At 35.9% G+C, this 18,509-nt stretch overlaps 1 protein-coding gene and 1 long non-coding RNA gene across 5 annotated transcripts in view; one reads left to right on the forward strand and one right to left on the reverse strand.

Moving 5' to 3' along the window:
- Positions 1-1,427: 1,427 nt before the first annotated feature.
- LOC143461750 (mitochondrial ribonuclease P catalytic subunit-like) overlaps positions 1,428-18,509 on the reverse strand; it is a 47,372-nt gene continuing 30,290 nt past the window's right edge. For 3 of the 4 annotated variants that reach the window (XM_076959603.1, XM_076959600.1, XM_076959604.1), the window contains 4 exons: positions 17,509-17,685; positions 9,024-9,172; positions 6,104-6,302; positions 1,428-1,590 (listed from right to left, as the gene is read on the reverse strand). In XM_076959603.1, the coding sequence (XP_076815718.1) occupies positions 1,444-1,590; positions 6,104-6,302; positions 9,024-9,172; positions 17,509-17,685 (672 nt within the window). In that variant the 3' untranslated portion in view covers positions 1,428-1,443. Of the gene's footprint in view, positions 1,591-1,651; positions 4,592-6,103; positions 6,303-9,023; positions 9,173-17,508; positions 17,686-18,509 lie in introns of those variants that run through there. The other variant, XM_076959602.1, reaches the window with a different exon arrangement.
- LOC143462618 (uncharacterized) lies at positions 10,320-11,064 on the forward strand. The gene is made up of 2 exons (XR_013118190.1): positions 10,320-10,810; positions 10,893-11,064. It is a non-coding gene; the product is annotated as an uncharacterized LOC143462618 (long non-coding RNA).

Genomic DNA, 18,509 nt, shown 5'->3' on the forward strand with positions numbered 1-18,509 from the left:
AAAGATAAAGTTGTTTTCGCAGTGAATATGATTGCCGTAGCAGTTTTTCGCCAGTGTGGAGTATTTCCTCCAGTGATGCACCGATATCAAGAGATCAGGTAAGGAAACTATATAAAGACGTAGAGCTGTGATGGAGTAGCATCTTATGCGACCCAAAAGGCTTGGTTGGAGGGCAGTTGATATGGGAAGGTCCTCACCACATAAACATACGGTTGCTCGTTAAGCAGTATCCACGCTTGATTGACCACGATGTAAGAGATCCAAGAGAAGACGTCATTGTGTCATGACGTAATAATAGTAAATGGTAGTGTGAAACAGAAATTCGTTGGTTACTGTCCCAGAAGCTGAAGTCGGCCAGACGAACTTATAATGGACAGTATTACGAGTGGAGTACGCAGCAGAGTTAGACATAATGAGTGGGCCATGTAATGAAAACTTTGGTTTCATTCCAAGATGAACGTTCTTTTTTTGTAAGGTGAGTGTGTGTCGAAGGTATTGGCCGTTTTTGATAACTCCCAAAAAAATGTAAATAGTTTTCCAAGACGTGATCTGTGAAGTGCAAACTGTTGCAGGAATCTTCTGGAGAAAACACGGTAGCAGAGCAGTTGTATAGGTAGAAGGGTGTTTGCTTTTGGCAATGTATGTCGTATTGAAAGGTATATAACCCAAGAGAATGCGAAAGTTGACATAATACAAATTGCTGTGAGTCCAGATGAAGATTCATCTGAGCGGCTGATGTAAACAAAAAGAAACACGTAAGCAGCAAACAATAGAACATGTTGTGTTTCTAATCAGAGAAACGTTTTGGTAGAATGATTTTGCGACCAGTCCTTATAACCGCAGGAGAACTTATAGAATCTGAATAAGTAGGTGGTATTGTTTTTGGTGTCGTTGAAGTAGAGGGCAATGACTGTGGAGAAGGATAAAAATATTTAGGATTACCTGTTTTTGTAATCGCAGTTTTTTTCAAGTATTTGAAGCAATTTTTGTTTTAAAAGATGAGAATATTGTTTGATTTCATATTGTTTTATATATTTGTTTTAAGAGTAATTAATTAGTGATGGTCTTGTAAGTAAAGAAACAAGAATCTTTTCTATGCTTCGCAAATATGGTGTGCTCTGCATTTTTGTATTATGCTGCAAATTGTTTAAGTAAAAAATTTATTAAAGAAATTCTGTATTTTTCTTAAGAAAATAATTTAACAACTAATTTAGAAATGTATAATGGAACTGTGTTATCATTAATAGCATTTAGCCAACTCAAGAGTTTGGTTGAATAAAACCTTATAGGCTACTTATATTTTGATTCTATCGGATTTGATGCTCAAAAGGAACTTTGAATCTTTTGAGACCCAAAAGACGCTACTCACTATTCAACGAAAAATTATCCTACACAACGCAAACTGATTTCAACACAACGACAGCAAGTAAACAGAATATTTTTTTATATTTCAGTTTGAACTTCAGGTGCAACGCACAGCCATCCAAATTGACGAGATTTTGTAGCCGAGTCATTCGGAGAATTGACAAAATATGGGAAGTGCCAAGAAGAACCAGTTTTTTGTACTGAAGACCGGGCAAAAAGTTTGCTCTAATAAAAAAATAATTTATCTTTGTGTTAGCAATAAACAACGCTATTCTATTTTATAAACTAGCGTTACAAAGTTCACTAAGCAACAATAATGAGAGGGTTTTTGTAAATGAAGCCCCGTGGTAAACCTGATATTTAATGTACACTGCGACATTTGATTAAGTTCATGACCTCAAGCTTCATGCTTGTTAAACTCAGTCAACATTTTCTTACTGAGCTTGAGAACGATATTTGCCGACTGTTTGCATACCGAAATATTTCTTTTTGGTTGAAGGATCAGATAATGTTCGGATCGAAAGTTAAACACGTTGACATCAAACAAATCAGACTTCTTTAATTGGTATAAATCTTATAACTTATATTTTTATCTGAATCGTGATTTCTTTTAAAAGAGGCGGGGCCTTAACAGTACCAACAAATTAATAATAAACTGTCTGTCATACATTCTCAAAAAATATTGTTTACTGATGCATAATCTCTATTAAGGGTGAGTAGGGTAGAAAAGGATCGAATTGCGAAACAGAGCACTAATGCCAAAAAACACTGGGCAACAAGTTTTTGGTTTGGTTTATCTTGATTTTTTGATGTTACTTTATGGTTTTTACTGCACTAAGCCCGAAAAAAACTTTAGTTTTTTTTCTTGTGTCAACCCTTTCCACATATTTTGCAAATTATTGATTTTTTGAAATAATGAAATTTTTCCTGCAATGCAATATGCATTAGATTAACTGGAATTGTTATTGGTGAAAAAGCAAGTTTGCAAAACTTTTTTTTTTTCAGTTGAGAAAAAATTTTGTTATACGATGTTGGATGTTTCCCTAACCCTTTGAGGACCAGTGCATGTTAGCACAATAGCAACTATGTTCATATAGAGAAAAAAATTGCGAAGGTATCTTCCTCGATGTGCAAACCTTGCAGGTAGGATCCAGCAAATTCCATTCTTTGAGTCGACAAGTAAGAATCTCTGCTTTTGCTTTTGTAAGACCCAAATCTGTAACTAAATCATCTATTTCATTTTGCTTCCGAAAATGTAAAGTTGTGCTGTTTATTTCTTCATCTACAAAATTTAACATCATCTACTTCACCCAGATGATGTGTGAACGATAGAGCATAATTTGATTTGTCCTGACTACGTGGTGGATGTTGAAGTTGACCCACTCTCAACCTATTACTTCAAATATTAAAAAAAAAACTTGGGGACTAAAGAAAAGGCACTAAGGTGAAGTTGACCCACTGTTGGACATTTGTGTATCACTGGTCCTCAAAGGATTAGGGTAACATCCAACATCGTCACAATACAATAAAATTCGTTCTGAATTGGCGAAAATATATTTTTGCACATATTTTAAAAATCATTGACATTAAACAAAAAACAACACCAAATTCAGAATCAGCGACCCCAAAGGCATACAAAAACACTACAAAATTCAGATAAATAAAAAATTGTTGTCTAGTGTAATATTTGAACCAAGATTCTTTTGCAAATTTGATGTGATAAAGATGCTGTAGTGAAAATGGTCCTCGCCCGCTGCTGGCTATTTACTACTGAAGACCAGCTCACGCCTCAACAGTCCATTTGTTTACCTTGGTGATATTTGGAGTAATTTCTTGTTTGTGAATTTTTTGCGCCACTAATTTTGCACAGTAAGCACAAGCACAAAAACGTGAGAAACTTGTATCCCGCTTTGCTTTGTCTACGCCTACTACTACACTGTAGCTTACTAGTGAGGCATCTGCTCGTCATCCCTGAATAATGCCCCATAGCCTGCTAGGAGGTCAATCATTGAGAAACCCTAGGCCAGGGGTATCCAACCTTTTTTGGCCGAAGGGCCACATGCGATTTACGAATGATTGTGCGGGCCATTTGAGTGTTTACTGCTAATTTCTAATTAAAACCCTCACACCAAAATTCTAATCTTAGAAATAAATTGTTATGCAATAAAATTAACTTGAACAGTTGAGCACGCATTATATTATCACTTGCCTGCATTTTTCAACTTCAAAATTTTTTTTTAACTAAAAACATGCAAATATAGCTAAATTTGTGGCGCTGATTCCGAATCTGTGGTCCTTTTTATTCCAGCACATCAGGTTTTTGAGATGATTATTAAACGTGATATAGCAATTTTGGTGAATAATCGCAAAATAAGGTAAGGTGTAGCCTACAACAAGCTTGACTTGAAAAAATTCACAGTTTGCACAGAATTGTTACACATCTTTGTCTTCTCATAATAAAACAACAAAGATTTTTGAAATATGACAACAATAGCCATACAACCAGTAAAATGATTATAATTGAAAGCACAGCGGTTCACTACCTCGGTATCTATTTCATTGAAAATGCGTCTGATTGTCTACCTGATTTTCTCACATATTTAGTAGAGTCTTCTCTTTTAAGACACCAACAGTAGTCAGTAATCATGCTGACATTCCACTTACTCTGATAGCAATTCTCCATCACCATTATCTCCTGGTGACAACGTTCACCTTGTTCCTCACTAAACTTCCCACAGTTATCTGGGAAGTAGTCTAGGTGGGAGTGTAAAAAGTGCATTTTGATGCTCATCCTACATTCAAACTTTTGAAAGGCATCGAGCATATCTGTAATAAGCTGTTTGTAATTGGAGGCTCTGTTATTTCCAAGGAACTGCTGGATAACAGCTTTTAACCCCTTCCAGGCTTGCAATTCTGTTACAGACATTTTTTTTCGAAATCTTTATCCTTCAACAGTTCTCTGATTTGAGGTCCAGTGAAACAACCCGCTTGCAGGTTAGCTTCGGATAAAGACGAAAACTTTTCTTGCAGATACCCAAATCCTTCTCTGTCTTTGTCCATATTTTCACGAAGATTTTCATGCACCCTAACTTAATATGCAAGGGCGGTAAAAAACACTTTTTCTGGAGCAACAAGAGGATGTGCCTTCACATTCTTACATCCAGGCAGAAACTCATCTCGTGCTGGCCACAATTTCCGAGTAGTGGAAAGTATCCGCCTTACTCTCCTAGAGACAAAAAAAACAGTGAAATTTAGTGTAGCCAACTTGAAGTCCAAGCATGAGAGCTACAACTTTTAAATCAGCACATATCAACCAGTTATGCTCATGGTACTTTATCGTTTCCAACAGAATTTCTATGTTTTCATACGTTTCTGACATCTCAGTAGAATGTGCAACAGGTACTGATAGCACAGCTGGCCCATTGTACCGGAACACAGCTTTCATGATTGTCTTCGAAGAATTTACGAACAGTCTCCAATCTTCTGTTGAATACGATATCCCGAATATTTCAACTAAACCTTGAACATCCTTACAATAAACCAGAGTAATTTCTTTACTAAAAAAATCTGTAAATTTTTTCTCTCTGTGGTAGAACCACGCAAAACCTTTTCTATAAGATTCTTTTCCTTTCATCTTGACGTTAGAAGCTGTTCAGATTCTTTTGAAAGAAATAACTTTCTTGTGAGATTATTCAGCTGAGTTTGTGAAAACAGCTTTGGAGAGTCATTGTTTATTCCTTCCTGATAGTGCTCTCCATCACCTACACTTCTTTCCGATTCAGATTCTGAGGAGCGTTGCATCTCTGCTAGAGGAATCGGCACAGAAATTTCATCACAATGTGGTACAGGCCTCATTGCTGCCTTTAAATTAGGGTACTTGATATTGGATTTGTTTCTTCTGTTAAACCCCTTAATGTTTACCATACAAAAATAACCGTCATTGTGATGGTTTTTTGCTCCCTCCATACCGTAAGGACGCCAAAGGGAAGGCTCCTGAGTTTTTTCTGGTACCACATACGTAGCTTTAATGCACATACGCAGCTCGTTGTGATAACAAAACTTATCTTGGTAAATGATATCCTTTTGACAAAAAACTGGGTGGTAAAATGTACAAGCAAAAATTTATACGTTTTTTTGACCGTAACTTTAAAACCTGATGTGACAGACCAAAAACGATAGCATTTTTGAAATCAGTGCACCAAAATTAGCTAGAAAACGTTGGCATCATATAAAATAAAATTTTCATGCAGACCAGTGAATTAATTCTATCTATTGCTCTATAGTATAGACCAGGGGTGTTCAAATGATTTCTGCCATGATCCACCACAGCCAAACCTGAGAACGTGATGATCCACTAAATATGAATAGTAAACATATTGGACATGCTTTAATTTTTATGGTGCTTTATTTAAGTAAATGTACCCTACATTTTAGGGCCAACAACATATTTATAACTTTGTAAAAGCCAAAAGTGATGTGTGCTTCAGCTGCAAGATTGTTGCAAGACTACGTTGGAAGATCAGTACATTTCAGTGAGAAAAATTATGAGTTGGTTTAGATTTGAAGATCCACACAAAAAGTTGAAAAGATCCGGATCCGGATCGAGATCCGCCATGTGTAAGTGTGTAAGTTTGCCATAAATTACATTGGTGATACAGTTGATAATATAAGTCATTTCAAAAAATACAGCGCTTAGAACTTTACAAATAAATGAGATTTTGGAAGTGACTAAACTTACTTCTATAGCATTTTTGACATTTTCAGAAAATAATGGAACCTGATGACTTCTCTGGAAAGTGTGAAACAATTTTCCAACATCAGGGCCAAAGTTTGATGACATGTAATATTTGTAATTTCGAAATAAATCCAAACTGGCTATATGGCATTGTGGTCCACTAGCAAGAGCTCCATATAACACAAGAATGTCATCATCAGTCCTGAAATGTTTTAACATTTAAATAGCCTATAATGAAACGTAAATATGTTTGATACATTATATGTTATATCTAACAACAAAAAAGATGCCAAGTATGCTAAAACAGACAAAAAAGCATCCTTCCCATACGCATTATTAGGAATTTTTCCTCCTTCCTCAAATGTGAATTTTGAAAAATTATTTCATCAAAGAAAAACAGCCTTACAGCTTACAATAATAGAACTACAGACAAAATCAGTTAATCGCATATCCATTTTGTTAGACTTTTTAAGCGATTATCCAGTATATGCATTTAAGCGGACAGCTTTAGAAAAAAGGTTTACTGTAAAGTTTCGTGAACAGATGACTGTGTACTATCCAAAATTACAGTTTAACAAAGTGACACACACTTCACTACTAGATAAACCGATACGTTCCGCATATATCGGTGTATAAGCTTTTCAAAACAAAACTGTTTGGCCCAAAAACAGGCAAGAGCATATACACTTGACCTTAAGTTTGATCAAAACGTTGGTTGAAAAACTGCACATACGATAAACAGTGCACATGTCACTACGGTTAAAACAACAAAATGAAAAATATTCATACTTGAATTAATCATTTAAGTTTGTTTGATGTGTTGTTAAAAATCATTGCTCGTTGATGTAATTTCAAGAATTGCTTTTTGGCCAATATTCAACTTACGTTATTTAATATCGTAGCATTGCTAGCCCATTAAAGTTTAGGGTTGGTGCATTTTGAAGATTAATGAAAGTCAATACAATTACGTACATCATTGGACTAATGACTTTCCAAAAAAACTGGTATAAACACGGGCACACGCAGCTCATACCATTATCAGCTGTTTTTTCTGAACTTATGCTTATTGACACTTGAAAAGTTCCAGGCTGTCACCATGTTGGTTTCAGAGTTTTATTTATAACCACTGTCCTGATACATTGTTCGTAATTACATTACTATGCTTGAATCACTTTTATTACATATGTGCGCTACCATAATTGTTCCTTTTGATTTATTTGCGCTGGCTATCATCTTACGCTGAAAGAGGCAAATCCAAAAACATGTTGATCTTATATGAAAGAGCAGTAGTCAATAAATATATTTTTGTAAAATAGTTTTGAAAAATAATTCTTGCTTAGATAAACATAAGTAAAAGCAAATTGCAAAATTTGCCTTGATTATAACGTAGATAGGGGCTCTTGTGATGTCATAGGTAATCACAGACAACATTCGCAGATACATAAATTTAGCAATACCTACTGTATGTCATGTATATATCTGTTACAGCTGTACTCTAACTGCCAATAGCTTGATAAGTGACAGTCTCTAATCCAACCAGTACGGTATCGATGTTGTGGGTAGTCTATCTGGTCCAAATCACACTGTAAATTCACAGACGCACATGTATGGGCTACTGGATTTATTGTGTTTAAAACAATCAAATTTTGTTCAGTTACAATGCTTCATGTTGCTACTTTCTTTACATGAAGCCTAACTGGTCATTGCCTAATCTATGAAATAAAAAAGTCCCTTGATCAATGTCACAAAGAAAGTTAAAACCTAAATTTTTTTCAATTTATTATCTTCTAATAATTACTATCTAACCAAAAATTAATTTTCAAGAATATTTTACCAGAATGTTCAGTTACTGTTATTTACAATGTTATTTCATATAAGATCAACTTTTTTTGAACTTTCCCACTTTAAGCAAAGATTGATGAAATCAATGGAAGTTTTATTGCGTATCCTATTGGACATGAGCTCCTCATGAACCTTAGTAAGTCTTTTTATACTTTATTTTTTCGTTTATTTCCTTGTTTGCATGTGCCAACTTTTCGGCTTCCACCGTTAAGAAAAATACAGTATCTAGGTGTACCGAGTAAAAAATTATTGCAAATGGCATTTCAAAAATGTAAACTATAAATTGGCAGCTATTGTAAATAAAATCTGAGAATCCCTTTCATTTTGAGGCATTGTAAATAGGGTTGCTAAATAATCAAAATTTTCAAACCTTTTTTCAACGAACTTTATTTTAACCGATTTTTTTCCTCCCAGTGTGTTTATTTTTACGTGCCTAAATGGAGCCCATGGTAACCTAATCATTGTGGTGATAACTGCTGATGGGTTGAAAAGCTGGTACGGTATAATATTATAATCGTTATCTTTGAACTGAGGAAAGTGTTGGTACGAATTAAACTGTTGTTTGATGTTTCTAGTTGTCCCCAGTTACCTTGCGTCTTTTGTGCAAACTATAATGGATACACAGGTTTTTAATTATTATTTTTATATTGCCCAAACTTGAAATTGTTCACCAGGGTATTACATTAACTGTTCGCTTCAGGGCACTGGGAATTGAACCTGTCTAGTATATGCACAAGCTAAATTGGCATGATAGGAAAATTAAGAATTACATTTATAATAATCTTCCAAAAATACAACGTTTCAGAATTAGAATATCATAGTCAGTAAAATTGCCAACTTTGTTAAAAACATACCACAAAAAATCTTAAAGCCTGTGAACAAAATAACTGAAGTTACAAAACTTCCTGCAGCTGAAATATTCACAAACATAACCAAAATTTCCATGCTGGAGTAGGTATTAACAAACCTGCTAAATTCATTATCCCAAAACAGTGTTTGACATCTTAGTAAAATTATCTTCACTTTTATCTTTCTTTAGCTAAATTTTATCTAAACAAACAGACAACTGAGCAATACGAACCCTCCTTTGGTAAAAAAAATGTCAGCAATTTCAACAAGTCGCTTTGCATCACTTGACAAACTATTACGCATATTTTCTCGTAATAATATGCAGATCTTATGAGTTTCATTTCCAGGAATTTTGCGGTAATTCTTGATGATTTCAGTCAACTGTAAAACAAATTTTGGTCAGTTTTCAGGAATAAGGTCATACAGTTCCGCGTCTATTGTTTTGTAAAATTATTATTATTTTGCATAAAAATAGATACAAAATAAACCTTCACCAACTTAAATGTGATCATCCACCATGTAATCATATGCTAACATACATTACAGTTGATTGCAACTAGTACAGAATTGGGGCTTTTAGGCTAGGCAATTGGGTGGTGTAGTTACAGACTGGTTGCATCTATCTGGCGACACTGTTGTTCAAATCGCCATAAAGACTAATTTTTACCACCTGAAAATCATTTTTTACAAATTTTTCCATTTTTTCCGAGTGAATAAGATTCTAGTTCACTTTGAAACTGCACAGATATTATAAAACGAACCTTTTATGAGAAAGTACAGTAAAGCATTGTTTTCGCGAGTTGCATATGGATGTAGACACATTAGCTTGGAACATAATTTTTGCTCAATTTAAACAGTTTTCACTGCAAACTTTGTCGAAAATTTTACGAGCTGCAATGTTTATCGGCATTTAGTCATAAGCCTCTCATATTAAACGCAGTAAAAATAAAGAAGATAAAAAGGTTTTATTTTACAGCAATTCATAGGGCGAGTTGTGTCGATTATTGAAGTAAGATCCGTTACTCATAAGGCAGTAATTTGGTTTTTGTGAGGCTCAAAAATAACATCAACCGCTACACTTTTATGCAACTGATTTAGTTGAAATGTAATGCAAATTGGTGGTCACCAAACAAAATTGAAGGTCACCTATTTTTGCAATGCAATTCTCATGAACAGCATTATCGTTTATACATAACATCTTCAATTTAATGCTCAAAATTTTTGTAAGAAATGTAATTTTTAATCTAATAATTAATCATTCTAGAAAATTAAAAATTTAGATTTGATGCAATGCAAAATGCAAATATTATCATGATTGTGACAAGTTAAGAATATATATCTGTCCAGTGTTTCTTACATTATAAGATTTTTTATTTGTGTCGAAAAAGCGACTCAATTATGACCTCAACACGTGGGCCGGCTTTAGCAGCCTTTTTATGCTACTTACTTTCGAAAGTAACTCATAAATAAAAATGAATAAAGTATTTGCAAGAATTTGGTACGGTAAAATAACACTGGTCTACAAATTTCAACTTTTTTTTTCAGGTTTGGGTTTTGACAACTGATTGTAGCTAATTTTGGGGCGCTGAATCCGAAAATGAACTCAGATTTTCTCTATCACATCAAGTTTTCTTTCTATCGGTGTCATTATTTTATGAAATTGACCAATTTTACCCTTTTTACAGTAAAATGTCAAATATAATATAGTGTAATAATATAGTGGTGTTTCTGTGGAAAAACTTGCTCTTAGAAAACTACTAACAAAGAAAGGTTATATTTGATCTCAAGCTATGTCTGCTTCCAGCAAAAGAAGAAAATGTTGTAATGATCCGGATATATTTTGTTACATTTGTGGATGCTTCATGTTGAAGTCTCAACAATGCAATATTACCACGTTTGTAAAAAGGGCATATCTTGCTTACTTTAAAGTCAAGTTAGGGGACCAGGACAAAAGCTGGGCTCCTCATAAAGCGTGCAAGACCTGCGTTGAATGTCTGAGAAGTTGGTCGCAAGGAAAAGGTTCACAAATGAAATTTGTAATACCCATGATTTGGCGAGAGCAACGAAATCATGTTGACGATTGTTATTTTTGTCTTGTTAGTGTGAAAGGGTATAACAAAAAGAGTAAACATCGTTTGAAATATCCAAATCTGGATTCGGCATTGCGGCCAGTTCCTCACAGTGATGAAAAGCCACTGCCAGTATTTATATCACTTCCAGAACTATAACTATACTTATATCCTTCCATTTTTTGGGAAACAGAAAAGCAGAAAATTATAAAGATCTCGGGAATAAAGGGAGCTACTGCTTAGTTTTGAAGATTTGGGATGCAGGATGAGCATCAAAGTTCACTACTTGAAGAGCCTGCGGATGAGTTTCCAGAAAACCTTGGGAAAGTTAGTGAAGAACAGGGTGAACGTTTCCACCAGGATATTAAAATTATGGAGGAACGTTATCAAGGTCGGTGGGATTGTCATATGATGGCCGACTATTGCTGGAGTTTGAAAAGAGAAATTCCAGATGCTGCTCATAAAAGAAAGTCCCTCAAAAGAGCATTTTAAAGCTTATAAGTGAAGAGTTCATATTTTATGAAAGTTCTTTTGTTGACTGTTTCTGAACTCGCCCTGCCCAAGTCCCTTTGAGTCAATCTTTATTTTGGCACTTTGCTATTTCTGTGTGTGTCTTCAGAATTTCTGCACTCTGTTGTCTATGTGCATATTGTGTGAACTGTAGGTTATAATTCAGATAATACCTTGTCACTGTCCTATCGACAGGTTCGTCAGCATAATGTAGCGTTTGATGTTATTATGGTTGCTCTTTTGTATGCCTATTTTTTATTCCAAAACATGAAATTTTAATAAAGACAACGCAAATTTGTGTGAATATAATATAGAATGCTTGTTTGCTAATTAAAGCTAGATTATTGCAGGTAAAACAGTGTTTATTGCATCAGAATTCCTTGTTTTGACAACAGAGGGGGGGGCAAAAATTGATTTTTTTCAAAAATTAGGGATATTTCATTTCTCAAAAACGTGATGTGATAGAAAAAATCTGAGTTCATTTTCGGATTCAGCGCCCCAAAATTAGCTAAAATGAGTTGTCAAAACCCAAACCTGAAATTTTGTGTAGACCAGTGTAATCAATCTGAATGGCAAAACCAAGCATACTGACGCTGTCTGTATCTTAAAAACTTTTATACGCCCATTCCCACTGTTCTTTTTTGATCAAAAGTAAAGTATAAGGAGACAATGATGTAAGAGAGAAGTTCAACAACCCTTTGCAAATAAACTATTATCCAAGTTCAAGCAATTTCCATGTGGTCGGCATGAAAAGGCTTTTGTTTCAAGCCAGAATCTTAGCATCTGCATCTCGTTTAAATTTGCTACTACTTGTGTGATCGCTCACTGATTTTGGGGGTCTTACTTATGACAAATTCAAATCAAATAAGGGTGCTTTAGTGAAGTGGATATGGCCTTAGTTCCTGCCATTGCTAACATGGTGGGGATTTATTTCAATAAATTATACATGTGAATATTGACAACGTCTAGACAGTAGACACATGTCTTCTTTGTTTTCCAAATATTTTTGGTGTAAACATTGATCGTACAACGTGTTTCCTGTGCTTATGTTGTTAGTTTGTTAACCTTTAAAGTAAACACTTCGGTTTTTTAGCCATGCTAACCTTCCATAAATGTACCACTAAGTAGCATTCACCCTGACGTTTTGAGTCTTCAAGGCTATGCTGTTTTTTCCCGTTTATCAAGTGTCTATGAGCGTTCTTACCATTCAACAGCAAGATTAGCACAATAATTTTCATCGCTCCTCACAGTCATTGACCAAATTTCCAAAGGGCAAAGGTTATATATAATTCTGTACGTTGTTTGCGTACAATATTTATGACGTACAATATTCATGTGTTTATTGCTTGTGTGAATTTTCGTTCACTGACTTTCTGCTAATTAATGACGTGTAGGTAATTGCTCACTTTTTATTGGCAGTGGTGCTGAATTCAATTTATTCATGTTGTGGCTGCAGAAGCTATTAATTAAAATCAGTTTTTTTGTTTGTCTATGGTTTTGGTCATCTTTTGGGATGCCATTTGTGTGTAGAAACTAGAGCAACTGTTTTTTTACAGATTGGCTTTGTATAGTAAGAAAAGCAGTCGAATTTAGGAAAGGGGTAAGCGATAGGCTAAGGTTCTGTACAGTCCGCCTAGCGCCCTTGCCCTGCTACGGATTGTCAGACTTTACACAGTTTTTAAATAGTGCTTTGTTTTGGGTCTAACGAAGTTTTTCGTTTGCTAGCTTGTTTTAAGGTCAATTCACATTGTAAGCTTGCTATAAACGTGGAAGGACTACTTTGAATGACAGACTGGAGGTAAGCCTATTTCGGTTTCAGTTGGGCTTACTCATTCAACAATAAAAATTAAAGCCTGCCGTGAATGCAGCGATCACAAGTTTTATCTGGTTTGCCTGTTTGGTAATCCAGTTCATCCAGTTTTCATGAGCCTCTCCCGAGTGTATAAATGCGCATAGAGACCTTGATGACAAATAAGGAGGATGCCGACTTTCTGAAAATAGTTTCCGAAGGAAACAGAGCTTATGACCAATTCATACAATTCATTATGCTCCACCCTGTAGTGTCCGTATTAGCGCCACCATGTGATTACTATTTGTGTTGGAAACACTGCGTTCTATGTTGCGAGCGACCTTGTGAATAAAGTCATTCTTTTTGGAGCGTGCTACACGAACAAGTGTTACACTGGCGACGAGGATAATATCCTAAGATAGGCTAAAAGGAAAGTAGCCTACCCAAAGAGATGGAGTTAAGTACGTTCGATCTGACTACATTCGATTGTGAGAGTCCTGGTGCTAGTTCTCGCCGGACTAAATGGAAAAGGTTGTTTGAAGTGTACGCGGAAGCCAGAAATGTTACCAGTCAAAAGCAGAAACGCAGTCTTTTATTACACTGTGGTGGAGCTGCATTACAAGATATCTTTTTTACCTTGAAAGGGGATGACTTGTCAAAATATGATCAAGCTGTGGGTGCTTTAACCAACTACTTTCAGCCTTTGACGAACGTACCCTATGAAAGACATCTATTTAGAGGTACGGTGCAACGAAAGTCGGGAACAGTTGAGCAGTTTATTACCAGGCTGAAACAAAGAGCGGAAACCTGCGACTTTGCAGATGAAGACATCCAAATCAGGGACCAAGTGGTAGACAAATGCTTATCGAACCGGCTACGGCAAAAGTTCCTAGAAAAGGGAAAACATCTTTCTCTGAAGGTTCTCAGGGAAATAGCTACGGCCTAAGAGACGGCCGAAACGCAAGTATCGTCATTTTCATCGCCAGCAGGAGAAGTAAACAGAATTAAAGACTACGGAAGGGGTACTGGGAAGCCGTACAGGAGCTCAAACTACGGGGACGAATTGTATTCTAATAGGCCTAGAAGACCAGGAAAATGCTACAGGTGTGGACGGGAAGGTCACATAGGAAAAGACCCAAAATGTCCAGCCAAACAAAGGGAGTGCCGCAGATGTGGGAACATGGGTCACTTTGCTGTTTGCTGCAAATGGACCGGAATCCAAGACGAAAAACCAGTGCCAGCTTACGTCAAATCCAAGACGCAGATGCTGAAGGACCAGAATATCTGTTCAAGGTAGAAATGAATAACCGTGGTAGTAAAGCCAAAATTGAAGTTGGCGGGGTGAAAATAGAACTGATCATTGACTCAGGAGCATCTTGCAATGTGATAAACCATACGTTGTGGGAACATTTGAAATCGAGATCGATAAAATGTAAGTGTTATTTTACTGATAGAAAAATTTACGCTTATGGTAGCGATAAACCCTTAAAGGCGGTTGGTGCTTTCCAAGCTGGTGTGAACATTCCTGGGAAAACTCTACCTGCTGTAGAATTCCTGGTGATTGAAGGAGATGGAAAAGCTCTTCTTGGAAAGCAGACTGCAACAGATCTTGGCATTCTCTCAATTACAGCAGATATTAACTGTATCTCAACTGAGCAGTTATTACGGAAGTATGATTCCTGTTTTGAAGGGATTGGAAAGCTGAGAGATTTCCAGTTAAAGATTCCCATTGACAAAAAATGTCACTCCTGTGTGTCAACCTCTACGTCGTGTCCCTTACCACATTCGTGACCAGTTAACCAAGAAGCTGAAGGAACTGGAATCCCTCGATATTATTGAAAAGGTTAGTGGATATACACCTTGGGTTTCACCAGTAATTGTCGTGCCAAAATCAGATGAGGACATTCGTCTTTGTGTGGATATGCGGCAGGCTAATAAAGCTGTAAAACGGGAAAGACATCCAATACCAACCATTGATGAAGTCCTACAAGACATGAACCAATGTCAAATGTTCAGTAAGTTGGATATCAAATGGGCTTATCATCAAATTGAATTAGAACCTCAGTCTAGGGAAATAACAACATTTGTCACTCATGAAGGCTTATTTCGCTATAAAAGGCTCATGTTTGGTGTGAGTTGTGCACCTGAAATGTATCAACGTGTGATGCAACAGACTCTACAAGGATGCAAAGGAGTGCAGAATATCCTGGATGACATCATCGTGTATGGAAGATGTAAAGAGGAGCACGATGAAAGACTGAAGGTTGTCCTGGCGCGATTGCTAGAAAGTGGACTTACCTTGAAGCGAAAGAAGTGCCAGTTTAACTTGTCAGAACTTACCTTTATGGGACATGTGCTGTCAACCCGAGGAATTGGACCGGAGAACGTCAAGGTAAAAGCTGTGGCTGAGGCGAGACCACCAAAGAATGCAAGCAAGGTGGGGAGTTTCCTGGGTCTTGTAAATTACAACGGACGATTTATACGAAATTTAGCCACTATAGCAGAACCAATACGCAGGCTAACTCGAAAAGGAGCTAGATTTGTGTGGGGAGATGAACAAGACAAATAATTTAAAGAGCTGAAAAATGAACTGTGTAATGCAAAGGTCTTGGCGTATTTTGACAAAAAACTGTGAAGCACAAGTAATGGCAGATGCCAGCCCTTTTGGACTCGGTGGAGTGCTTATACAAGAGCAACAGGGTCAAAAGCGTATCATAAGTTATGCTAGTCGAACACTGTCTCAAACTGTTGAATCACTGTTGAATCGTCCGTGGGTTGAATCATCCGCGGGTTGAATGGTCCGTGGGTTGAATCGTCCCGGGGTTGAATCGTCCGTGGGTTGAATCGTCCGAGTTTGAATGGTCCTGGGTTGAATCGTCCGTGGGTTGAATCGACCTAGAACCGCCTATTTTAGGTGGTTTATTCAAGGAACATCTATTTTAGTGAAGCAGGCCGAGCAAAGTTGCAAGTAAAAAAAGATTTGTATGTCTGAAATTGGCAAAGCAGTGTGCAAGGCGACATTGTCTCGAGAAAAGTTTGTGCAGTGGCTGGAAAACAATTGCCAATTTGCATCACAAATGTTGGTTCCTGTGTATTCCGGTGCCACCAATGTTTGGTTTTCATACCAATGATGTTCGGTTTTCATTTTCCAGACAAACGTATTCTCATCCAGAAAATTTAGGTCCAGGCATAGAAGTAATAAATTTGTGTTTCTAGCTGTTTTTTTACAGGCGCCATCTTTTTTTCAGTAAAGTTGTCCCAGATGGGTTGTTTGTGCGTTTCCAAACATTATTAACATCTAGTTATTATTCAGTCCTTACTAGCCGCTCCGTTTTCGGTGTACAATATTTAAGATGTACAATAATTATGTGTTAATTGCTCGTGTAAACTTTTTTTGGTCACTTCTCTTCACTCCCTACTGGTAATCAGTGACGTGTAAGTAATTGCTCACTTTTTGGTGGCAGCGGTGCGGAGTTCAGTCTATTTATTCATTCAGGTCGTATGTTTAGGTTCAAAGCCTAAATAAATTGTAGGTGAAAATTGACTTTTTGACCCAAATTTGCAGACTTGACTTTAACAGTTTATTGCAAGAGTTGGTGATTTAGGAGATAGGTGATTTTATTAGGATTTCACAAAATAATAGGCTAAGGCATATTAAAGTGATAAAAAAATTTCAGGGAGCCCCATGTGGGATTTTTTGATTAATTTTATTTTTAGTATTTTTAGTAGTATTTAGATTAAAATTTTTAGTATTTTTATTATACTAAAATAAACAAATTAGACCTTTTTACAAGCATATACGGCACCTAAAAAAGCAATCATGACCTTGTTACAGTAACGTTTTTTTGTTTTCACTTACAACACATCATTCTATTTGACATAGGCCTGTCAGTTCACGCAAAAATACACATGATGCGCACCGTGAAGTAAGGTTTCAGACTAGCCCAAGCCTAATATTATCTAAAAAAACAATCCCCGGCATACGATTCAACATGACAATGCCAAAACAAACACTTATAACTGAAATTCTAACTGAAATTTATAGCCAGTCACTGTTGCGATGTGTGACAAAAACATGTTGGAGCAAAACAGAACTATCTTTATAACAAGCATTGCAGAAGCACTGATACAAAATGCATAAAAAGCAAAGAGTCCATTTTTTGCTCTGCAGCAACATTTGTTAAGCAATTAATGAGGTGCACAAATTTTAATTATTTCTCACACATCTTAATATTAATGTATCAGTATTAACTTGATAGTCTTCAACACTTAAAATACCTTCACCAACATGGAGTAGTTAAATAAAGCAATATAAATAATACTGTATTCTATTACCTGTCAATGCATACCTTTATAAACGATTTTTTAAATTTATGCTTTCCCTGAAATCGTCTGCTGTGGCCAGAAAGTTGATGCAGTAAATTTAATCCATCTACCATAAGATCAAATGGACCTTTATCCAGCAGAAACTCCAGAAATTTTGAAAATTCCCGAGCAGCAATAAACTTGTACAACTCCTCATTTCCCTGTTAAGTTCCACATAAATATCTTTGTAAATACAAATAATGCTTAGTTATGCAGTTATGAAAAAAATGTGACTATGAATATTGCAGTTTCCTTGATTTTGTTGGACTTCAAAAGTCATGCTTCAAAAAACGCTTTAAGATCAATCAAAGGCCAAAATGACCAGTGTAGCTTTTTATTCATGGAATTACCCGAGCAAATGGAGCGTTAAAAACTTCCAGGTTGAATGCAAAAGTTAGGTTAAGTGTTTGAAAATTGATGCCATATGACTTGTTTGGCAAAATTCTAGTCTGGAGTTTAGCAAGTCATTGCAGGATTTTGAGATATGTGACTTTGTTGGGATTACAGAAAATTATAGCCTATGGCCAACTAAATTCACATACAAAATTCAGGAAGCCGCAAGCAGAATTTTTCGAATAATTGTGTTTTTAATAATTTTACTCCATAATAAAGCAAACCAGGAAATTAGCTATTTTTCAAAGTTGGCAAACCCTAAATACATTTTGCGTGCCATGCATGTAGTAGGTAATTAATCAAATGATCCCACCAAAACAGTTTTGATGCTACTGTAGTACTTTTATCATATAGGTTTGAATCAAAGTCTGCAAAGTTCTTCCTCCTTTGGATGATTTAAAAAAAATATTTTAACTTACTTAATGAATACCAATGTTGAGATTCTTAATGTTTTTCATACAGAAGAATGTTTTATGTCTTTTGTAGATTACAAAACACACACCTTTCTCCTTTTCCACAGTTGGCTTGAAACAAACAAATTGAGATGTTTTCTACAATATGCTTCCCATTGACTGTCTGCATATTGTACTCA

Source organism: Clavelina lepadiformis, chromosome 6, assembly GCF_947623445.1.
Source record: "Clavelina lepadiformis chromosome 6, kaClaLepa1.1, whole genome shotgun sequence".
NCBI lineage: Eukaryota > Metazoa > Chordata > Ascidiacea > Aplousobranchia > Clavelinidae > Clavelina > Clavelina lepadiformis.